We start from the raw sequence: 24,665 nt of genomic DNA, 5'->3' as shown, positions 1-24,665 counted from the left end.
ATCGCTTCACGCAAACCGTTATAACTTCGTGGTAGATAGATGTGTACTGATGAAATTTTGTTGTCGCTAGAAAGGCCCACTAGGTCTCCACAATAAAATCAGTGTTAATACTTATAGTCTTTCCGACCTCAATTGAAGACCAAAGAGCTAGGGCAGTATGTACCAGGTTTGGTCACTACGCAGCAACTCGGCATTGAAATATTTGAAAAACTTGTTCCCATATTTATTCAGTCATATTAATATACAGATCTGATCGAACTAAACGTGGAAGTGGTAGAAATGTATATGTTCAGTTGAAGAATGGGCACGCGGGCAAACGGCGCACAAACACAGCCGCACTGGGCAACCACCCATAAATTTCAGTTGTTGACAAATTGCCTAGCAGTGCAGTGCAGCAAAGTAGAATTATTTTATAGTTGATTATTTTTATTTAATAACTTTTCTAACCTAAACTAACAACCTTTCCTCATCTTTTCAGAAGTAATATATTTTAATGAAAATGTAAATGTTTTTTGATACGTCATAATTAAAATTTACCATCAATAAATAAAAATTAAAATATACTGTTGGCCAAGTGAACATAAAATAGAAATTTTCTACGCATTATATTCAAATTATTATTTTTTAAATTTAGCAGAAAATTTTTTTAGGGACGCCTATGAAACTCATTAAATTTTATTGCTAGGTGTTTTTATACATGTTCAACTGACTTCGGAAAGACTATAATAGCCAGATGGTGGATGTTAGATAACTTTGTGACTTTCTGCATGACGTACGTTTCTCAGTTCAGTGTTTGTGTGTCTTCATTGTTAAATTTCTTAAAAAACAAGAAAAATTCAGTTTTCAGGACCGAATTTGAGAACAAATTTATGATATGTGTTTCTAAAGGCCAAAGGCAGCCTCCTCATAGATATGACCCCTATTCAAAGTTACACCCCGTATTTATTCCTTTATACCTAAACGGACTATAATGCCTAAACTGTCCGAAACAGGCGGGTGATTGCGTGCGTTAATAATATCCCTTTTTTTTTCTATATACTCAAGGTCCAGAGCTGAAAATATCAAACCACAGAAAGTATAAATGATAAAATAAAGTCTATTAATTATTTCTTTGATATATTTAAGACTAGGTGAGTGTTGTTAGCAAGTTTCCTTCTCGAGTTCAGTTTAAAACCTAAAAAACGGTAAGAATAAAATCGTATCAATCAAAAACCCTACGAATAAATGTACCGTAATATTGACTAGTAGATTTTGCGAAAAGTCTCCATCGTACTTATAATGGCGTTTCTTTCCTCCAATGAAAACTGTTAGTTTTCGAAGCCGGGTTCGCTCCGGACGCAGACTTCCTCAGGTTTGCCGCTGCCGTGTCGAGTCCGTTCTTCACGTTGGCGACCAACCTCAGCGCCGGATTGGTGACTATGCCGTTCCGTTTCGCTTTTTGATTACTAAAAACACACGAGTTAGCGGTGAAAATGGAAAAAATGTAAGCGGCCTCACTTAGACTTTGCGTTGTCCTGGGACTGGTCGGACTTCTTGTCCTTGCCGAAAGGAGAACTGCTGGAGTTGCCCAGGATTATCCTCATATGCGTATCGCGGGCGAAGTGAGTGTCGGGGGCCTTGGCGAAGTTGTTGTGTCTCAAGACGGGCTGGTAGATGTTCATCGCACCTAAAAACGAAAATAACGTAATGGGAAATTCAAATTGACTGTCCTTTATTCCTCACCGAACATATTTGGTGCATCGTGAACGGGACTGAGAGGTGGGGAAGCGTAAATCGGACTTTGCGGTTCGCTCTGCAAGGGAGACAGCAGTTTGCTTAAGGGTCTGGTTTTGCCGCCCCTCGAACACTGCTGGAGTTGTTGGGTGAAGGACATAGGCTGAAATTGTAAAGAAGTTAAAAAATAATCGTTGGATATTGTTCTGCGATTTTTTACTTGAGTATTCTGCGTGGTTTCTCTTTGCCGGTCGCCGTGCCGGCTGGAATGACTCGAACCCGTCAAATTGGAACTGGATTTGGAATTGGAACTGTGATTGCCGAGTGAAACCATAGACCTGCGCTGCTGGTCGGACCAGTCGCTGGTGCCGCCCGTTCCGGGGTACAGTATCGCGCACGACGGCTTGGTTTCTGCCGTGGAAGCTGAAAACAAAGTATAAAAACCTCAGCCCCCGTTAAATATGATCCTCAATCGAAGTTATAAAGAAACAGACGGGTTTGTTACCTGACGTTATGGAATTTGCACTGCTGCTAGTATGCGCCACCTTGTGGGATCTGGCGTTATATTCCTCCAACAGTCTAACAACCCCCCTGTGCCCCGACTTGGCGGCTACCCTCAAAGCATTCCGACCGCATGCGTCCGAATGGTTGGGGTCTGCGCCGTGTTCCAGCAGAGCGACAACGCACAATTCGTGTCCCTCTTGAGCGGCGATACCTAAAAAAAAAGTATAAAACGTTAATAAATAAATTCTATGATGGAACACCGGAAATACAGTACCCAAAGCGGTCGCTCCTTGGTTGCAAGTATGATCGGGCAGAGCACCATGTTCAAGCAGTATCTTTACGATGTCGTTGTGCCCCTGCCAACTGGCCGAGTGCAGTGCCGTCCTATTTTCCAGGTCGCAGGCGTCCACTTGCGCCTTACCGTACGTTAATAATAGGTTTACCATTTCCGTGTGTCCCTGCCAGGCAGACACATGTAATGGCGTTCGACCCTGCAAAAGAAAAAACATTTTTCGAAACGATGCAGATGTTAATCTAAATAATTGTTTACCTCTAAATCTCTGGTTTCAACATCAGCGCCGTGTTGTAGGAAATATTTCGCCATTGCCAGTCGATTGTCAAGTGCCAATACGTACAGAGTGCTTCTTCCGTCGGCATCTTTCGAGTCGATATCGGCTGAGTTCGTCACCAAGATTTGGATTATGTCGTAGTGGCCTTCCAAAGCTGCCAACCTAAAACAATAAATTATATTGGAGGCAATTTTGTCATTAAATGTCACATTTTTTAAAATACCATGTTGAGACATGCGAGATAATAATGTCTGCCATGGAACTATCGGAAAAAGAGATACCGATTGGCTCACTTTACAAAAAAGTTATGCCATTAAGGGACCACTGAAATCGTATGAACAAATCATACATTTTTTTAAGTTTTAGAGACATTCTTAAAAAAACATTTTTTTGATATTGTTTTATTTCTTTTCTCAGGTTTTTATCAAAGGTAGAGCGCAACGAACATGCTTCTTTATGGCAACTTTTTCTGTACTTTTTCATAAAAATGTCAATTTTAGAAGACCAAACAAAGTTAAAAAATGTTTCATAATGGCTGAAATATATCTGAAAAACATAAGTACCTACCTAAATTGTTACCAGTGATACATCAGTGAATGTAGAATTAAAAATATTTCCAAAACTTGTATTTTAAACACAAACTATTTAAGAAAGTGTTGTGAAACGTAGTAATAAACGGTAAACTGACATTACTTTGAAAAATGCATTGCCACAAAAACGTGTTTGTACCCTTTTGCCCTTTTTGCTCTAAATTTGATAACGTCCTTAAAAAATAAAACAGAAAATCGAAAAAATTGAGACCTCAAAATAACTTAACTAAAAAATACCTGAGACCTATTTACTCCACTTCAATGATATAACGCTTTCGCTGAGGCAATTAATTAACATACTAGTAGCGAATACGATGGTAGTAGTGATGGGCATAGTAGAACTAGTTCTCGAGAACTACTTGCTCCAAATGAACTAGTTCTTAAATCTAGTTTGCGAACTACTTTAGATATTCAACGAAGCAAGTCACTAGCAAAAGCATCTCTGGTTCTCCCGTTACCAGGCGCGATTGCGATTGTTCAGTCTCGGTGAAATGTGCTTGCAGATTAATTTACATTTAGAGGGGGGAGTAGAAATAAACTAGCAAATGTCAATCATTTCAAATTAGTAATATTTAAGAGCGGGTTAATTATTTCACATTATTTTTTAAAACGGTAGTCGTAACAAAAGTGTCCTATGGGATCATTTCGATAAACAAGACGTAAAAAAAGCAAAGTGTAAATATTGTAGTCAATATCCAAACAAAGACAAATCGATCTAAAGTACAATAGCCTCTCCAGCCTTTGTTTATATGCACAGTTGTCAGTATTAAGAGTCTCACTGTTTTGCCGTTGGAATTGCCGGCAAAGTTATAACAATAGACAGTTTTTTTGATTTTCTTTAAAACTTTAAAACCCCTTATTCTAGGAATTATAGATGCACTTTTATATTCCGTGAGCCTGCTTTCTTGTCCGCATCGCAATCGTACGTATGTATTGAAAAATTGTTTGTTTTAGTTTGCAAACTATTTCAGTCCGATCCGAATAATTATACATTACTTCGTTTCGTTGAGCAAACATAATGAATGAACGAAACGAATGCGCTGCTTTTTGCTTTAACAGACCGAAACAAAAGATCGGTCAAAATCAACACAAATAGTTCACACAAACTACTTTGTTTTAGAATAGGGAACCAGTTCTTTTAGTTCACTATAAAGAATCGTTCGTTTTTAACACGTCAAATATAAATTACAAGATCAACGTATTTCAACACCTGAACAAGCGGTTGTCGTATTCAAAATGCATGTTTTGGAGGAACCCTTAATCGGAATGGAAAAAGTGTGTTAGTTAATATTTTTAGAGGAAAAAAAAACAAATTTGGCCAGTTCTTTGATGAGAAAGATACATTTACATTTCCTAAGTTATTCCGTAGAATAATTATGAAAGTAATAAGGTTTTTCCTTGTTTTACGTTTCTTTATACCCGACATGCCAAATTGGCTAAAATTGTTCATCACGATGATAGAAAAGAAAATAAAACAACTAATAGTATAAAAAAAAACAAATACTACTTATAAACAGGTTATGTAATTTCCCCTAACCCCACTTTTCATTGTTTTCAATACAATAGACATCCACGGTATATAATCAATGGTAGCAAATAAAGAAAAACTGTAAGGGCATTAACGCTTACCTTAAAGCAGTCTTTCCGTCGTGCGGTCTCTGATCCACGGGAGCATTATACTTTTCAATAAATAAATTAACTAAAGAGGTGTGGCCGCCCTGCGCGGCTAGCGCTAGGGGAGCCTTCCCTTCGTTATCAGTCTCATCAACTCTCGCTCCTGCCTCCAAAAGGGCCTCGCATACGTCCTGGTGCCCTAATAACGAATACAATAAAGTGTAAAAGTCCAGCAACCTTATCGGTTTGTAATTATCTACCTTCGAAAGCGGCGTAATGTAGCGGCGTCCAACCGGAATTGTCACGATGCTGCTCGTCTAAGCCTCGGTCTAATAGCTGCCGTACGACTTCAACGCAACCTATTAAATTTTTGTATTACACAGGATATACAGACACTATGAGCAAAAAATTGAAGAAACTGTTCTATTCACAAAAATAAAGATTAATTTTAAAGTTTGTAGAAAAGTGTAAAAAGTGACTGCAAAAACCTGTCATTTTCGCCCATTTTTTCACAATTCGCAAAGAATTAAAAAATACATAAAAATACATATGTTTTTGGTTGCAAATTACTTGTCGTAAAAAACTGAAATGAGCATAGCTTTTAGTATTTTGAAAATTTTAAAAATCACCCATACTTTGGTGTTGAAAAAATGCCAAAAATGAAGAATTTGAATATTACCAATTGATATAAAAAGTATTACCATGTGAATTATCTTAATATTTTTTCAGAATTTTTACAATTATTTCTGATATTCTCTATTTCTGGGGATGATTCCACCCCCTGAGCGTGCTTAAGGGTGAATTTTCTAATTCAACATGCTTATTTTAGTCATGAGAATAAATCTTTCTCTGTATCAAGAATGCTAATAGTTTTTATATTTATTGGTAATATTCAATTCTTTATTTTGGGGGTCTTTTCAAACCCTAAATAGCCCCCTATTTTAAAATTTTCCACTATCACAACCGAAAAGTCATTTATTAATTATTTTAATTTAAAAAAATTTCAAATACTATCTATTTTAATAAAAAGGATTTTAATTGATTCTTCCCAGAAATGGTGGGTTTTTCAGTCATATTAATTTGAAAGACTTGATAGACATATCAGTTTTGACTTTTAATGCCTTTTTTTATAATATTTCATTTTACCTGAAACTGAAGAAAAAAGTATAATTATAACATAAATTTAACTTTGAATTTGAATAACTTTTGTACGAGTAGGTTTATCAAAAAATGATAAGCGACATTTTTTGTAATACGTTCAGTTCCCTACAAGAATATATTTCGGTCATTTAAATCCATCTATTGATTTTTAAGATATAAAATTCTGAAATTGAAAAATAATTTTTTCCTGTTATTTAAATGGAAAATAGAAAATCGCGATGCGCGACCTCTAAATATTAATATTAAGAGTTCCGATTTTTACAGGCATCTCTTCTCACCTCCCTGAATCTATTTCAGAGGGGATTTTGAAGAAAAAAAATAGTCTTTTTTTTTAATCGGCCTAATGCTTATATAGATTTTTTGAAAAAAATTCTTGGCAACATAATTAGTATTGACTATTTGAACTACTGCGTGACAGTAGTTAAGTTTAGCAGTAGCAGTGATGTTAGTTATTTGTAACCTATAAAACTAGTTGGCAGGTTATGTGCATAAAAGTTATTCAAAATTTTGTGTCTTTCATTAAGAAGATAGGAAATGTTAAGGAACAATGCGTTCAGGATATATTTTTTTAATTTGTCACAATAGCCCAGGAACAAGAAAAATAAAAAAGGATCAAAGTCCCTAATTATTCACTTTTACACTTTATGTATAATGCAATTTTAAAGAAATATTTTAAAATGTTAGTACCAAGTTATTTCATCTTTTAGAAAAATCACAAATATAATTATTTTTAGTTATTAAGGCATTTAAACCCTTTGGGAATAGTATTTTGATGTTTATTTTGGTCAGTACTGAGATTAAGTGTACAATATTTGAATAAAAAGTGACACAGGAACTCGTATCAATATTTTCATAAGTAGAATCCCGCTTAAATTTTTTTAACCTTATTATGGATTATTTTTCTGAACCTGGTCTGATTAAAATTCGATAAATCATGCTGCTTATCTTCTCTTTTATTGCGTGTTAAATTATTTTCCAGATCACATAATTAACATTCGAAAATTCCTTATAAGGCATCTTGAATCGTCAACATAAAAATTTGGGACTGGTGTAATCAATCACGGGTAAAAAAAATCAATCAATTATAAATTGTAAACGATAGCAATGCAAGTACAATAACATTAAAATAAAAAATAAACGTAGGAGGATAATAATAATTCAAAAGTCTTACCTTGTGCTGCGGCTACCGATAATACAGTCCTTCCCTCCGAATCCATAGAGTCTATGCAACAGCCCCAGAAGAGTAGCAATGCAACGACAGGAGCGTGGCCCATACTAGCTGCCGCCCACAAGGGACTTCTTCCGCCGTGATCGCAATGATCTACATCCGCTTCGTTTTCTAGGAGCAGTTCGCACACGTCCCTGCAAAAAAAAATGTTCGTCATTACCATCTAGATCATATAAAAACCTTAACAATTTGTGCGTAACGTCACTTTACTGGTGTTACTTGATAAAGTAATGAAATAAACGATATATACAGCCCGTACGATATTTGTTGAGATAGAATTCCAAGAAGACCCCTGCATCACTTTATTGGAATTAACCGCATTCGACACCTGAGGTAGAAAGACATTGGCTGAAAATTTCAATGCACTCCCCTGCCACAGTAAATTGTTACAGTAGTTTCGGTAATTTTCTTGGTATTCTATCTCAACAAATATTGTACGAACTGTAACACCCTTCCTACACTTGCTTTCGAGATCGACTGTCAAGGGTTTTTTTCGTGAGTCTGTCACTTCTTTGATTCTTTAATTTAATAGATGTATTTTTATTTTACTTTTTTTCAGATTTTCCAAGGTAAATTTTCTTTTAGAAAAATTTGCATGCTGAAAATCAACGATTTTCCCCAGAAGAGAAATGCGTGAAAAATTCCTGTTGTTTAGACGAAGATTAAGAGAAATGTTACCATAAACATAAAAAATTCATGCTCATTTTATTACAAATAGGTTTCTAGAGAGAGATCTTATTTTAATATTGAAACTTATTTTTTAAGTGAAGAATTAGACCATCGCAGAAGGACCAGATCTTTTTAATTTCATTTTTGTATATCAGAGACCGCCTCCAAAAAAACAAGTAAACAACAATGGGGCGTACAGAGGTGAAATGTAGTATATATGTGAAATTTAAAAAACAAATTAAATTTATAATAAATTACATTTAAAATAGGTAACAATTTTTGTAGGAACAAGGGTGCCAGACGTGAACTGATCCCTTCATCCCTTCACAATGCATAAAGAAATTATTCAATTTCTAAACCCCTTAAAACCGTACTGCACTGGATCCCTTGACAGGCAATGATTTATTACTTTACATCGAATATGATCCTACCATAACTAATCCCTTTTGTGTTCCTAACTTACTTGTGTCCTTCGAACGAAGCCACCAACAACGGGGTCATGCCCTCCTTGTCCTTGTGGTCGACCGTGGCCGCCCTTTCCAAAAGTGTCGAAACGACGCTAACTCCCGGCGTTCTCGGTGCGCACAATGCCGCCACCGACAGGGCCGTTCTGCCGTCCGCATCCGCGTGGTTGATATCCGCCCCGTAATTAAGCAAGTGTTCTACGATCTCCGAATGTCCCATGTAAGCCGCCGCGATGAGGGCGGTCCTACCCTCGTGATCGGTAAGATTCACGTTCGCCCTGTTTTGCAGTAAAATCTTAACAATCTCTTCGTGCCCGGACCAAGCGGCGGCCCGAAGGGCCGTGCGGTTCTCCGCGTCGACGCTGTCGAGGGAACAGCCATGTTGCACTAGCAGCTCTACCACCTGTGAATGAGAATTTTTTCTTTAGTTTGTTCTGAAATTCTGATGACTTATCGAGTATATTTTAGTATGTATTGTTTTTTCTTTTTCAATTAGGATAATGATTAAACAGTATCATATTTTAATACAATATTAAGGCTTTGTATGAGTCACAATATCTGTATTGCAATTATACTATAATCTCCCACAATATATTTGTCATTGTTCGTAATTGATATTAACTAAATTTTAAAAATACGTGCCTAGGAGTTTGAAGGTAATTTAATGAAACAGATAAAAGATATACTTCTAAAGGATGGATACAAAAGCACCTAGAAAATATATGATATTAGGTATAAGTACACATTGATCAAACTAATCTTGTCCGCAAGATGCACCGATAATCCGCAGTACAAAAATTACTTATGTATGAAATGCTACTAAATATCACGTATTTCTGTGGTTTGGTAAATACAGGTATTTCATAAAGGTCTCATGTTATATATTAAAATATATGAAGAAATTATTTATGTACGTCTGAAACTTGCAAACAAGATAAACTTGGAAGTTATACCTCGACCGATTTTTTAAATGATTTGTGTATATAGAAAAGCTCTTATTACTCCATACCGTTTCAAAATGGATTATAATTAATCCAAGGTGACACAATAAAAGGGTTCAAACCTACTCTGTAATCTAAGAATTCTGCATTAACCATATCAGTTATATATTGCTTATCTTTGTTGATACGTAGTTTACGAAATATTACACAAGATTACCCTGATTTCTAACAGAAACTGATTATTTACCTCTGTATGTCCACCCCAAGCCGCGGCGCGTAGTGGAGTCCATCCATCTACGTCTGCTTGGTCTGCATTGGCGCCAGCTTCCAAAAGTACCTAAAAGTTTATTAATTTCAACTCAAAGTTGAATTTACTAACGATGAAATGTAATATCCACTCAATAATAACAAAAAAAGCAGATGTAATAATCTAGAATAAGCTTCTGTAAAATGGTGATGACTAAACATTTAAACAGATTTTAAACATTTTTTTTTTATAATATGAAAGGCATGTAATTTCCCAATAAAATTAGATTTGAGAAAGTGTTTTTTCTAAATCACAGAAAACTGAAAAAATAAATTTTTAAGAAAATAATTATTCTGAAATTGTCTGAAAATTTGTAGCATTTCTTAAATACTTTTTCTTTCCTTTATTTGGATATTTTGCAACATCACAAATAAAAAAATAAAAAAAAATGGAAACAAATCAATTAGTTGTTTTTAGACAAAATTTAACGAATGTTAAGGAAGTTACAAGTCTTCAAAGATGAAGTAAATAATAAATTATATACAATTTGTAAATAAACTGACACAGGGCGGATGCATGCAGTGTATCCTAAAATATGGCATTTTAAAGCTACTATCTCTATTCCAAGTTGCTTTGTTTAACCGCTAGATGATGTTAAAGTTGGTCAAAAATGTTGTTGTTTTCCAAAAAATTCTAAAACTATTCGTAATATTTAATGATATTTGGTATATTAGTACTTGCCTATAGATGTCACTTTTTGACATAATCACCAAAGTTAAAGCATTTGTAGAACCCATAAACAAATATACTCATATTATTTTTGACAGACAGTTACAACTGTTTTATTTTAACTATTAGTCGCTGGAAAGCCATTGAGTTTAGAAACTTCTTTGTCTCTTGATATTTCTTTCGTAAAACACAATGTTTTCGAGAAAAATGGCAAATCACGATATGCATACGAACAAATTCTGCCATTTTTCTCAAAAACATTGTGTTTTACGAAAAGTTTCTAAATTCAATGGTTTTCTAGGGGACTGACTAATAATTTTTAAGAAATTTAAATATGCGACCAAATTTCTTTGGCTTCAAAGACAAGAGGGCCCACGAAAAAATTTCTTAAGGGGTTTCCCGCCAAAAAGCTAGCACTATCAGATTCCACGTCATAAAACTCTTGTGTCTTGTGTACCAAATTTAGTGATTTTCATACAATAGGATTCTGAGATATAGAAAAATACTATTCATAGAGGGGGATTCCAGGAGACTGTAACTTCGACACTTGACAAAAATAAAAAATACGAGACCCCTAAATTTGTCTTAAGAATCTGTGACCAAATTTTGTTGTATTAATTTCGGGACACCGTGTATGTATAAGCATATTTGCTTACAGGTGTGGATACTTTTTCACATTTATGTAAATGTAGTGAATGCCATCTAGTAATTAAAACACCACATTTTTGGCTTAACCACAAACACCTGCCTTGTGTCGCTTCATACTTCATCATATAGTCAGATTTGACAAATTTAAATAAGAAATGTACTCTTTTCAAAGTAAAAGCGCAACGTTTTTTTAAACATACATATACATATAATGTGAAAAGTGTTTTATAGTAATGTAGTTATCATCTACTTTAGACAACAATAAATTTGTTAAAAACAACTCCCAACGAACAACAACTTGTGGTTATTTAGTAATCATTTAATAAATGTTTTATTTTGCAGTGTGCAAAATACCCAAAAATAGAAAAAATACGATAAAATTTGACCTACTTTATTGGTTCAAAATAATTAAAACATACAAATCGGTTGCTGCACCAAAGACTTCTATACAGAAGCTGAAAACCGTCTTGTGATCTGTATCTATTTGTTATTCCAGTTTTTATTAACTTTTAAACTGATTAGAAAAAATAAATCCCAAGGACCTTCAGTTGAAAATAAATACACCAATCTGGAATTTGATCCAAATATTTTCCACAACTGCTCACATCTGTTCCCAACAGGCGGGCTTATTTATAAATTATTTAAATGTACAAAAACAAATTCGGTGACACAGATATTTATAGACGGTGTTCTACTGTTACAACAACTGCCTGTAATAAGTTTAAAACTCACCTTTACGACTTGGGCCTGCCCAAGTCTGGCGGCCACATGCAGAGCGGCCTGACCGTGCAGATCGTGCACCCCAAAGAGAGGTTCCGGGCTCGGTTCGCTGGAGGTACTAGCCAGGGACATCTGGCGAACACAGAAACGGAAATGTGAGAAAAAATTCGCATGCTGGTGTAAGGAATAGCCATCGCAAAGTAAATGTGTACTTTCGCAATGCTATTTTTAAAATCACATGTGATAAATTATTTAATAACGATTTGGCCGTGTTTATTTAACTCAATTTTCGCATAAATGTTTATAGAGTATTTAAAAAGAAATAATCTTGCAGAAACTCCACACTAACATAAATTGCCAAATATGACATATCTGGAAAAGGTGTATTTTTTTCGCATGCCGACAGAATTTCTTTATGTACATCGTTAGTCTTACCCGTCTCTTTTTCTTAACGTACAGGCCTTTAAAAAATTTCAACAAACGCAATACTTTTCCTTTTACGAACTTCATGTTTTAACAATGAAGTACAATGGTGAACTACTTTTAACAAAATTAAGAAATCTATCTTCCTATTAGAACAAATCGGTAAATAATTCTGAAGTAAATAAAACTTAATTCTTTCATGATAAAATAGTGGATCTAAATCTCACCCAAAGCAATTGATCTTGATTAGCGAGCGTCAAAATTTATCAATTTCCTCACTTATAATTTATACTACGTCTCACCAATTCAAGCAATTATTTTATTTACCCTATAAAGTATGAGTTGTCGGCTGTGTTTATATAACCTTGGAATTTTTTCGTACCTAACATAAATCCTGAACTATTTTAGTTTAATTACTAGGTAAGTACGTAGGTTTCCCAACAACTAATTTAACAGTACCGGAATAAAATTAAAAACATTGAAAAGTGTAATGGTTTTACTCAAAGAGAAGCGATGAATTTTATTAAATATTTACCAGTATAAAAACTATTAATAATTGTAAATACAATATCATACCAGCTGTTATGTGACGATCTAGTTCTAAATTCAAAAGGTCAAAACATGACCTAAACAAATTAAATATTATGACCTCAGACATTATTTTTATGTAAACAAATTTAAGTAAAATATTTAACATTCTCAAACAAGTAATAAACAGAAGATCTGTATCCTCATTATGAAAATTACTAGCTAAAAAATTAGTTTTTATTAACTCAAGTAGAAATAAAATGTCTACAAACTTTCCACTTAACAATTTTAAAAAGCATAAAAAATTAAATTAGTGATTCGGCTTCAACTGAATTATAAATAGATGATGTACGATTTTCTATGAAATTATGCAAAAGTACAAGAATAGATTATGCCAATAACCGACATTAATTTGTGGTCACAATTCCATGAACAGTTATATCACCTGTGAAATTGCTGCAATTGTCAGAGGTGATAAAAAATTACTTTAAATTTGCTCTGAGGAACAATTCGTTACAGTCATTTATCTACATCGTCTCTTAGTAAATTTAACCGCTTTGGATTCAAGATGATTTAAACTGTTGAGTAACTTCATTCAATTTATTATTATCTCAAACGAGAGGTACGTGTCTCAGCCTAATTAGAAGATTGAAAGTAATGACACTGAAAAACACACATGCAATTAAATATCTGAAGGAAAAGGTCAATTGTACTATTAAATTTAATGTTTGTCCAATATTTATTATCGATATCAACAAAGAGCATATTATTGCTCAATAAATTACAATCATAATTTTTATCCACCATGATCTGTTGGAGTAATCAAGTTTAATACAAGATTAACGGTGAGGTATTTCTAAAATAGGACATCCTTATTTATAAATGTATGAAAAGGTTGTAATCAATCAAATAATAAGATAAAGTTAAGACCAATATTGAAATTAATTATAGTTTAATGAAACATTTTTCTTACTGGCAATTAAAAGAACAAAAGGACCTTCTTCTTAATAAACATTAATGCTGTAAATCTGGAAATTATTAAAAAAAGCGTTTAGGGGGTGATTTACTTAAAAAATAATGGTACAAGTTCCAGAAATTTGTTCATAAACTTAATAGGAGTTTCGTATCTCTATAATTATTTTTTAATTAACATTTTTTCTGTCATGCGATTAGTTTTCCAATTTGGTGCATTATCATTAACTTGTGACAAAAAAAATCATCAAAATCCTGAAGTCCTATAGCACTTACATGCTTAATAAAAAAAAGTGATGGAAAAATATTACTTAATTAAAAAAAAAGCCAGAGGAACTTGTACCATTATTTTTGAAAGTAAGTTCAACTCAAAAATTTTTTGATCACGATTTCTGAATGCCCTGTATACTAAATAAGCACATTAGTTTTTGAGACAAATTGTTCAAATATTGAATAGTTGTGATCTGCTCATATTAAAAAATTATTTTCCGGCACAAGATAAAAACACCGAGTACAAAAATCGATCCTACCTGACTTTCGTATTCGCAGCCATCGATATCAGCCTGTTCGACAGCCCCTGCCTCGAGCAGCAACTTCAACACCTTCTGATCCGTTGGTAAGAACGCTCCAAAATTAACCCCGGCCATTTCGTTACCTTCCAAAAGACACTCCTCGACGTTGCAGCCGCTGTTAATCAACCATAACACCGTCAACGTATGCACGTCTATCACACTTTTCGTTGCGGACTCTTGGAGCGTATTGCTGTTGGCAGTGGAAGAACTGAAGTCATTCTGCAGAGCATTGTTCTCTATGCTTTGAGCCATGTCGATGTTCTTGGAGTGTTTGCCTTTCCGAATCTTATTTATCTCCGCGTATATCGGATTCTTATCAGATACGGGACTCTTTAAGTTTATGCTCTCGAATTTCGACTCCATCTTGCCCAGCCCTAGGTCTATATTGAATTGACACTCGTCCAAGTTGTTTTGGCTAGTTTCCGTTTCCACAAAACTTGTTTCCAAGTTGTCCATTTCGTAACTGAGTTCTTTTTCGTAGTTCTTCGTTAGTTCTTGCAGCGCCTTCAAGTCGGAGTAAATTTCAGTCGACGTTTTCTCCAGACTGTTCTCCCCAAGCGACAAACAGTTGTTTTTCTCCTGCGACAATTTGTACATGAGCGAGGAGCACTTCTGCGAAGGTTTTTCATTTAGGTATTGCTCCATCCTGGTGAGGTGGAAAGCGTAATCGTAAATTTCCTGATTATTCAACAACTTTGCGTGCAGCGTGTAATACATAGCCAGGATACAGTGGCCGTGGTAGATATTACACAAATATTTCTGGGTGCAATGCTTAATATCTAATAACCACTCGGCAAACGAGTGGTGGAACAACCGAATAGCTCCGCTTTTTGACACTATTATAACCCTCCTCAGCAAGTGGTACCTCTTCTTGAAATCCTCGTGGTTCATCTTCGGGTTGTACACTTTTATTATGTCATACAGCAAAGTCTCACTTAAAGCACATTTTGCGGCTAGGATGACGTTCAACAAGGGCTGGACTTTCGCGAATTGCCTCCGGTTGAACAGGCGTTGGCACAACCACAGATACAGGCCGTTCAAAGTGCCGGGTATCTCCCTAACCTCCCTAAGCACGATAAAATTATCAGACACACCGTCCAACACCTTTTCCAAGTATAGAAAGCAGCCGTTACTCTTAATATGCAGCTGATTCAACATTTCAGCGGTATCCCTGCTTATGTGCTGCCGCAAACTGTTCTCTTGGTCTAACCTTGCTAGGATATATTGCTGCACATCGCGCACTACTTGCGACTTCCTCAAGTCGTCTAAGCTCAGCTTTCTAAATCCAGTGAACATCTTCGCTATGCTCTTCGATTGTTTCCTGGCGGTGCACACTAACAGCAACCATTGGGGGAATAAATGATGGTGATTGGCCAACAGTTCAGCAATTGTTTTGCTCTGTGAGCTTCTCTCTCTTGGCTTAGATCTAGTTAACGTTGAATTAGAGTAAACAAAGGAATATTCGTCGATGGAATCTATCAGTATAAACAGGGAAGTTTTTGGAGGGTCTATTTCGAGCAGAGGGAACAACAGGGCTCTTTTAAGGCAGTCGTCGGGATTCATTTCAATGTTTTTGGCTCTCAAGGCGATTTGTATCTCCGGGTCCGATTTTAGCTTCTCCAGATAAGCGTCAGCTATGATAGTACGTGGATTCACAGGCAAACTAGGTATAGGTGGTGTCTCACTATTCTTCTTCGACTCAAGCGTTGGTGAAAGTAGGTTGTCGGAGTATACGTTACTGTACAAACTTTCTTGAGGCAAATTACAGTTTTCGGAGAGGTTCTGCTCGTAGGAAATATTTTTAACCAATTTAGGACTGAGGCATTTACCTGCCTCACCAGCCTTCTGAGATTCCTGGGCTAACCTCCTCCTCATGCTCCGTTCCTTGTGACTTTCAGTGGAATGATTTAAAATCTGAGTTACAAGTGACCTGACAAACTCACTCAAAGACAAACTCTTCTCGTTATGGCCTTGCAAGAAATGATAACAAAGTAAACGTCTATTTAGGGCCCTCTGTTGCCTGCTAGCTGGACCTTGCGACGGCCAGCACAGCTCCGAGCAAAACGTGGTTTTGCCACATCCCGATCCACCCAGTAAAAGAGCCCCACATGTTTTTGAAACTGGCCGTTGGTCTAAGCAGTGGGCCAATTTTTGAAAGGCCCATTCCCGGCAATAGAATTTCTTTTTATCTTCTTGGGCAGCCATTTTAAGTTCTTTTTTTAAAAAATATATCTACTTTGTTTATTTGTCTTTTTTAGGACGTCAAATCTACCTTTCTTTTTTCATGCAGTCTTAACGTTTCCTTTACGTATCTGGTAAAATTAACACATACTACTTATACAAAATTACATCTTTACTATCTTATTTCACCTGGTGAAGATTAATGTGCTACATTTTATGTAATATTTCATATTCCTTTGGGTTTTTGCCATGTTATGTTGTGATATAGTTACATAAAATTAATATCAAGCATCTGAAAATAAAGAAAAACAAATGCTTAATACAATTTTCTCATGTCCCAAGATAAATTGAACTAAATTAAGATATACAGGCGATAAATTTAAAGTATTAATGAAATGAAGTGACATATGATGCAAATTTAGTTTTTAAGGTCACAAATATGACTCATATAATATTAAAAAGGAGATTATATTACACTAACGCAAAAAACAGACACACGATCTTTACTACGCCAACGAATTAGTCCTGGAATCTAATTAAAAGCGAGATATAATATTAATCTCCAATTTTTATGCAGTGGGATGGGTGATGTGTGAATAAGGTCCATTCTAGCATGCTCCTCTAACAAAAACAAATCCCAAAATGGTTTTTCGTCCCACTCGTTACCGACGTTACACGGAAGAAAAGCTATTCCTTCTACGCGTATCAATAAATAATTTAAAAAGTAAATAAGGTTCACTATTAAAGTAAATACAATCTAAAAATAACCCCCCATTATAGCATCTACGACACCCACACCTAGAGATATCCCCAGATAAAGAAATAATTAAAGAACTTACCCAGAAAACATTTATCTTGATGAATAAAAGCGAAAACACTGAAGAATCACAGTATTTCCACACAATGTTACTACTTATTTTAGAATGTTTTATTATTTCTTGGTTATGACAAAATAATCACTGTCAAATGTAATGTTTCAAGTTCACCACTAGATGTCGTTAAAACTATTGACGCTGCATCACCCGCGACATTCGAAATGTCAGTTTAATTTTCAAAATTTCAAGTGATAGTTTCATATTTCAGTTTTCATTGAAAGTTATGGATTTTTTAAAAATTTAGCATGATTAAACTTATTTGTTACCTGTTTCTTAAAAAATGGCATGTGCTCGATGCGGATGTGGCGTTTACCAAACGGAAGACATAATAACTCTAAATAAAATATGGCACAAGTGCTGCTTCACCTGTTGTAAGTAGCTGTATATTTTTAAATCTAAGAATTCGAGCACCTTGCGAAATTCTTGGATATTTGAAATAAAATTAATTTAACTGGTAGCGACATCTCACGAGTACCACCTGTAATTGTAATGAATAGAATCTGGAGAACTGCCACCATATTTTTTTAACATAAAGTAAACTGCTAATTTATATTAAACAAATATTTTCCTTTGTACTTTGAGACTATTGTGAAAAATTGAAAAATAATGAGGTAATCCATAGATTTTCAAATATAAAATTTAATTACTTACGAGTTTGATACACCGCGCCATCTATCTTGAGATAGCATAACTAACAGGCGATAGCGGTGTGCCACACAGATACCTTTAACGCATTTTGTCAAAATTTGCCATTCACATTCAAATCTTTTAAAAATTTTCCAGTGAAATTTTTTTCTAAATTCCTTTTGTTTTTACAGATAGATGCAGAAAACGATTAGACAAATGTACCGCAAAAATTTTCCAAGGTGAGGTTTTTTGTGACCGCTGCTATAAATGTTTACTTCAAGGGTTAGAGTTACTTTCTTCACCATCTAAACCTTGTCGAGTGGCCTCTACGCCAAGTTGTACATGCGAAAAAGGCATCTCCAAACCGGCTAAAGTTTTACCTGCGTTAGATAAATCGAAGAAATATCAAATCTGCTTCTTGACAAACCAACAAGTAAGGATTTTGTAAATTCTAAAAGAATACATAAAAAGAACTCTTGTAAGGGGTATTTGAGGATCGGCATGTGGTTTTAGGTGAGAATCGTGAAATCCTGCAGTTACATTCCCGATAAGAAGTCGAATATTGACAAGAAGGATCGTTACTGTTTGGCTTTTCCTTTACCAAGAGAGATAGCAAATTACTGTAATAGGGTGCATACGATGCCTAAGCAAAAACAGTAAGTTTTTTAGTTATTAACAATATTTCAGTTTAATAAGAGAAAGTGTGGCGGAGAAGAAGATTAATTATAAAAAAACATACAAGGTGTTTTGATAGACAAGATTCCTAACTGCTGATATTGCGGAAACTACTACTCAATGAGCCCCAGTTAGCATTGAATTATACCAGCAACATTTAATAATTAATTACAATGGCACAAAAAAAGTGATCTGTACCTACCTTCGATTTGACCCAATAGGCTTTATGTATTTTCACGTGTTGAATCCGAATCTGAAGTCCGTTTAGATCAAACACCCTCAAAATTTGGAGTAATTTGCAAAATGTGAAAAATAGCCGAAAATGACATGTGGGCAAAAAAATCGAATAAATTGGTTCTAAACTTGATCAAATGGGTTTCCTTATGTATTTTGATATTATACTCAATTCAAATCTTAATTCTTTTAAGCTGCATTCCCCAGAATTTGCAACAATCGCAAAATAATAGTGAAAAATCACAAAATCAAAAACAATTTAAAAAAATGTAAAAATCTTTGAATTCAGTAGGCGATAAAAACAAGATGTTGATTGCTGTGGCTATCAGGTAATGTCATTATTGTTGTGTTTCTTTAGGATTCTCATCACTCCACAAATGCAAATTATAAAGTGTCCGCAGTGTATCAAGACAATTAAATGTATCTAATATTCACAAAACTGTAAAAACAACTTCTTTAGCCATTTCATTTAACTTCAGCTCAAGAACTTAAAAATTTAGATCCCAACGCACGTTTACAATTTTGTCGCTGGTTGGTGAATGGCTTCGTAGAAGATAATAATATGCTTCAAAAATTGTTTTGTACCGACGAATCTTGTTTTACAAGGAACAGAGTTGTAAATTTTCATAATTTGCATGTGTGGAGTGATGAGAATCCTAAAGAAACACGACAATAATGACAGAAATAGGTTATCTAGATTGGATCAAGCGTTCTTCCCATAAATGTTGTCGAGTAGAATTTGATTGTGAAGTCTGTTGAGTCTCATGACTCAAAAAATTTGTAAAAATTGCAAAATAGAGCAAAAAAAAGTAGAAATCATGAATCCCAAAAAAATCTGAATAAATGTCACGGATATGAATTCCTTCCAAATAAATTCGATTGACTCGAACCAGGCTTTCTTTGACGTGGCTCTTCCACTTTTCTTCTCTTATAGTGAACTATTTTCTCTTCGAATGACTTACGCAGTGGGGTTCTCTTTCTCTTCTGTCTATTTCTAATTCGTTCCTCTCTTTATAGTGCCCAACAGAAATCTGCCATCATGTTGATATCCCACCTTCCTTGGTATTGATTCTCCATTTTACTTATATCTTGATGGAATCTTTTTACTTGTTCTTCACTGTCACTGTAGTCTCTAAGGTTTTCAGGAAAGTAGTAAAAGTGAGAGTGTAGGAGATACAATAATTTAAGATTCACCAAGCAACCTAACTGATTGAAATTTTTCAAGATTTCTTCAACCAAATTTTCGTAATCCCCACTCATCATTTCCTAAAAAGTTCCGAGAGATATTCTTGAAACTTTGCCATGCTGCTTTTTCAGTGTCATTCATCCTTGTAATGAAATTTTCGTTTCGAATAAGAGTTATTGGAATTTGAGGTCCATCAAAATACTTTCTTTCAATTTCGCATCACTTATCGCTGGAAACTTTTCTCCTAAATATTGAAAACAGTCACTATATTTGTCCAGAGCGTTGACAAACTGTTTCTTGAGACCAACGTAGTGATTTTTCCTATTATTTTTCGATTTTAGGCATAGAAAAACATTGTTTTAAGTACTTCATTTGATAGGACTTTTAGAAATTTATTTGCAATACCTTTCTAATAAAGTAAACATACCTGACATATTTATAATTGTAAAATAATATATTTCTAAGAAATATCTTGTACTTTTTTTGTTCCAACATCACCCTTGATAAAGACCAACAAAAAATAGCTACAATAGAAAGATATTATTTAAAATTTTGGTCCAACCAATCAGTTCTTCGTAACGTTGTTTACGGCGATTGTCATGGCAACGAGGCGGCCAACACGGGAGCAAACTACAACGTGGAGGAACGAGTAACGCGGACATTGAAGCAGCATTGTCATCGCCCATCGCCTGCCTTATACGATACGCGTCGCCCAGTGCACTATTATAACGGTTCTTTGTTAATATTTGTTTTGTATAATAATTGTAGAAAAGTTTCCTATGTATGATCCAGTATGTATTTTATTGGAAATGCCATTTTCCAGATGGAAAATGAAGGACAAAAAGGATTTTTTAAATTGCGAGACAACGTGTCGTTCGAAAGTTTCGGAATGAATGGTATCCGGAGTGTAAGTGGTTGTGTGGAAGTGTTTATTTAAAAAAATTTTGGGAACGTCACGCGAGGCTATCGTAACCACGTATCTTCTTTAGAACATACATATACTATGTGCGTAGAAATCCACAAGCCGAACTAATATTTTTATTTTTTATAAAATCTAAATGAAAATCCTTCTCGCGAACGTCAGTTTTTCGGTATTATTGCAAATGCAACTAAAAATTCCCGGATTCATTTTTAAAAAAATTATAATTTTCGCCTGCTGTACTTATTTATTCTTTTTAGNTGTATTTGTGCTATAAAAAAATATGTAATAGAAAACGTAAGAGGCGATGGGCAGTACATCCAATTAATAGAAATAGAATTCAATTGCGTCCATTGCATCCATGTCCCGCTTGATCAATAGCTAAACTAAAACTAAAACAAACTGTGCTAAAACTATTCTTGACAGACAGAGCCACTGGACTTGCGACAAAGAGCGCTTTGCATAAAAACGCCGATATACTTTCGTGCTTTTTCGGAACGCGTGTCGCCAAGCGTTCTGTAAAGCCATCGCGACAGAATTGAAAACGCGAGAGCAAATAAACGAGCGTAAAATGCATAAACGTAGTAACTCTATTCAGGGTATCTTGAAACGCGGCGTTTCTGTCAACTCCGCGTTGAGAGGAGAAAAACGCGTGCATAAAAGAGGTCTTATAACGGTTCTTTGTTAATATTTGTTTTGTATAATAATTGTAGAAATGTTTCCTATGTATGATCCAGTGTGTATTTTATTGGAAATGCCATTTTCCAGATGGAAAATGAAGGACAAAAAGGATTTTTTAAATTGCGAGACAACGTGTCGTCCGAAAGTTTCGGAATGAATGGTATCCGGAGTGTAAGTGGCTGTGTGGAAGTGTTTATTTAAAAAACTTTTCTGTATGACGTGGTATAAAGTCGGGCGTATGGAATAAGGAGGGATTTAACAATTTTGGGAAAGTCACGCGAGGTTATCGTAACCACGTATCTTCTTTAGAACATACATATACTATGTGCGTAGAAATCCACAAGCCGAACTAATATTTTTATTTTTTATAAAATCTAAATGAAAATCCTTCTCGCGAACGTCAGTTTTTCGGTATTATTGCAAATGCAACTAAAAATTTCCGGATTCATTTTTAAAAAAATTATAATTTTCGCCTGCTGCACTTATTTATTCTTTTTAGTCAATCAATGAATATGCTTCACCAATTTTCAATGTCAAGAGGCGCCACTGGACTGGTTAACGTGTTTATGTCACAATTTTGTGAAAATTTGCCTTTAATTAGATAAATAATTGGCTTAAGTTTCATAATTTTGAAACATATTTTAGAAAACGCGATTTTGCGCCACGCCACGCCGTCAATGTCTTTCTACCTTCATTTTGACCACCAGTAATAAAAGTTTAGTTCACTGATTCTAAAAAACTATATATTTTCATGAAGCATAAAGTATTTCTTTAAGAAAATAAATTTTCAGTTAATTTTAATATTGTAATAGAAGTATTTTGGAGTTTGACTGAACTCATAGGTTATATGGGACAACCTTTCCTTAAATATTTTTTATAGAAAGTCTATCTAAACCAACCAAAGTGATCAAAAACTAATGGTCGCCTATTTGTTTCGATTTATTTACTTTTTTAAGTAGTACTTCTGGTTAAGCAAATATAACTTAGAAATAAATACTTTTTTTTGGCGTGCAGACACTATTCAGTTTCTTAATATTTGATATATAAAACCTATCTTTCCAGAAGCCCAACCAATTGCTGCTGCACGGAAAACACTCGTTACCGCTCTAAAAAATCAGACAACACCCCGAGATTCGCGAAAATACGTTCCCTGTCCCAACAACCTCCCTGCCTCATCTGTCGGGAGAACTACAGATCAGCCCCCCCGCCCCCTCAGTGCTGTAAATGTTCCCGGATCAACAGCCCCCCTCCGGGTTGTCGCTGTCTTACGCCGGTTTGCACTTGCTGTCCACAACCGCCGCCTTGTCATTGCCCCCCATTACCTCCGTCATGTCGTTGCCCTCCGCCTCCCCCAGCTTGCCGCTGTCCCCCGCAACCTCCAGATTGTCGTTGCCCTCCGCCACCCCCAGCTTGCCGTTGTCCCCCGCAACCTCCAGATTGTCGTTGTCCACCACGACCTCAGGAGCGGTACTCGTCGCTGTCTCAAGAACGATATCCCCCGCAAACGGAGGAATCTCCTCCGCCGTCGCTGCCGCAGTGTTGTTGCGCATCACCTACTCCTCCGTCACCCCAACAGGAGAAATGTTGCTGTCCCCAGTGCAGTCCCCCGCCTCGTTGCAAGATCCACTCGCCCCCTGTCAAGCCTCCATTACCTAAAACGTAAGTCGATGTATTTTAAATTATAATTACATATTAATAAAAATAGCTGTGCAGGGAAATTGGACGTCGACTAAATCAAGTTTTGTTTCAAAATTCAAATGTCCTTAGAAAACTCGATGGGTGAAGGTCGATTTAATTCGGTATCTTAGACTATAAACAAAAGTCGACCATCATCTCCATCAAGCAATTTATGACACTGGTTTGAATGGATAGATTTTGTTGTATACTAAAATTCTTTTTTGATCTTTTCCTGAGTGACATCTTTGGATCGCCTTGTACAGAATTCATAACTAAACTGCAACAGCAGCAACATCGTTATCATTGTATTATCTTTACATCACCAGTGGCATGGAATTTTATAATTAGCTTGCGAATAGCTCTACGAGTTACAGTTACATTTGGATACTTTTTATTAAAAATTTGTGTTGGATATCGATATGAAACATTACCAATAGACTACAAGCCCATTCAAGGCGTCATTTGACCCAGCATGAATTACTTATAAATCAATACTACCACATATAACAATAACTTTAGAAACTATGCCGTCAATTCTTGTTGGTACATGTGAGTACACAGGTAAGCTAAACCTGTTTGTTCACCAAGGGGGTGGTTTTCGGCAAAACATTTTTGTACGGCATTCTAAAGTATATAGGTTATATAAAAAAAAATGAACCTCGACCTAATGCCGTACAAAAATAGCAATACCGGAAGCCAGGAAAATTTTTGATTTTTCGATAATTTTAGCCCGGGTTTTGGTGATTTATTATAGTACGGCATTTATATTGCAAGTTTTTGATCGATACATAGATAAATTTTTAAGCGACGCCGTACGTACTTGCTGATACAGGGGTTAGGAATACAGGGTGCAACCCTCTATTTGTAAGTAGCGTATGGGGGTGATTTGAACCAACATCAAATTCACTAATTTTAATTCTATTTTATAAAATAATGACATTTTTGTCCATGCCGTACATTTTTCATGAAACATGTGCTTAGGTACTATAGGAAAATCCTCTGAAAAGTAGGATTTCACGGTGAAAAATTTTTGTACGGCATTAATATATTTTGTTAATAATACTGACAACAATAATCAACAAAAACAAAATGCCGTACAAACAAATGTTTCTAAATGTCTTGAAATATATTTTTGCAAATAAATAAGTATTACTTGCAAGAATTGATTTTATTTTTACTACTATTTTCTCCTTAATACAAATTATTTACTACTGTACCGCCTTTCTATAATAAGACTTACGATTATAGAAATATTTTTCAGTAATGCCGTACATATTTGTCGATACAGGAGTGAGAAACCCCGGATGCAAACCCCTAT

General features: G+C 35.2%; 2 protein-coding genes across 3 annotated transcripts in view; one reads left to right on the top strand and one right to left on the bottom strand.

Moving 5' to 3' along the window:
* Positions 1-697: 697 nt before the first annotated feature.
* Positions 698-17,424, bottom strand: LOC108905995 (ankyrin repeat domain-containing protein 50). Of its 2 annotated transcripts, none has more exons than XM_018709110.1 (16): positions 17,313-17,424; positions 14,251-16,765; positions 11,810-11,929; positions 9,701-9,790; positions 8,512-8,915; positions 7,323-7,513; positions 5,251-5,349; positions 5,006-5,189; positions 2,768-2,948; positions 2,492-2,708; positions 2,219-2,428; positions 1,934-2,136; positions 1,723-1,876; positions 1,498-1,666; positions 1,231-1,445; positions 698-1,174 (listed from the first exon to the last, which is right to left on the bottom strand). In XM_018709110.1, exons 2-15 carry the CDS (start codon positions 16,495-16,497, stop codon positions 1,274-1,276), a joined length of 4,641 nt encoding a protein of 1,546 aa, XP_018564626.1. In that variant the 5' UTR covers positions 16,498-16,765; positions 17,313-17,424; the 3' UTR covers positions 698-1,174; positions 1,231-1,273. The 2 variants fall into 2 exon arrangements, with proteins under 2 accessions (XP_018564626.1, XP_018564627.1); XM_018709111.1 differs by lacking the exon at positions 17,313-17,424 and adding an exon at positions 16,955-16,970.
* A 204-nt stretch (positions 17,425-17,628) lies between these two features.
* Positions 17,629-24,665, top strand: part of LOC111692143 (keratinocyte proline-rich protein-like) — a 13,248-nt gene continuing 6,211 nt past the window's right edge. The window contains exons 1-4 of the mRNA XM_023455909.1: positions 17,629-17,719; positions 18,167-18,408; positions 18,489-18,631; positions 22,733-23,329. Of these exons, the coding sequence (XP_023311677.1) occupies positions 17,629-17,719; positions 18,167-18,408; positions 18,489-18,631; positions 22,733-23,329 (1,073 nt within the window). The remainder of the gene's footprint in view (positions 17,720-18,166; positions 18,409-18,488; positions 18,632-22,732; positions 23,330-24,665) is intronic.

Source organism: Anoplophora glabripennis, unplaced genomic scaffold (assembly GCF_000390285.2).
Source record: "Anoplophora glabripennis isolate ALB-LARVAE unplaced genomic scaffold, Agla_2.0 scaffold242, whole genome shotgun sequence".
Taxonomy (NCBI): domain Eukaryota; kingdom Metazoa; phylum Arthropoda; class Insecta; order Coleoptera; family Cerambycidae; genus Anoplophora; species Anoplophora glabripennis.
Note: the sequence above shows the minus strand (reverse complement) of the source record. Positions and strands in the feature narration are given on the sequence as shown.

What these genes read in the sequence shown, in the direction of transcription:
- LOC108905995 (XM_018709110.1), bottom strand. Translation starts at nt 16,497, where the DNA reads ATGGCTGCCCAAGAAGATAAAAAGAAATTCTATTGCCGGGAATGGGCC. An exon ending in ATCGGTAGCCGCAGCACAAG is followed by an intron (nt 5,350 to 7,322) that starts GTAAGACTTTTG and finishes AAAATTTAATAG; the next exon opens with GTTGCGTTGAAGTCGTACGG. An exon ending in CGATGCACCAAATATGTTCG is followed by an intron (nt 1,667 to 1,722) that starts GTGAGGAATAAA and finishes TTTCGTTTTTAG; the next exon opens with GTGCGATGAACATCTACCAG.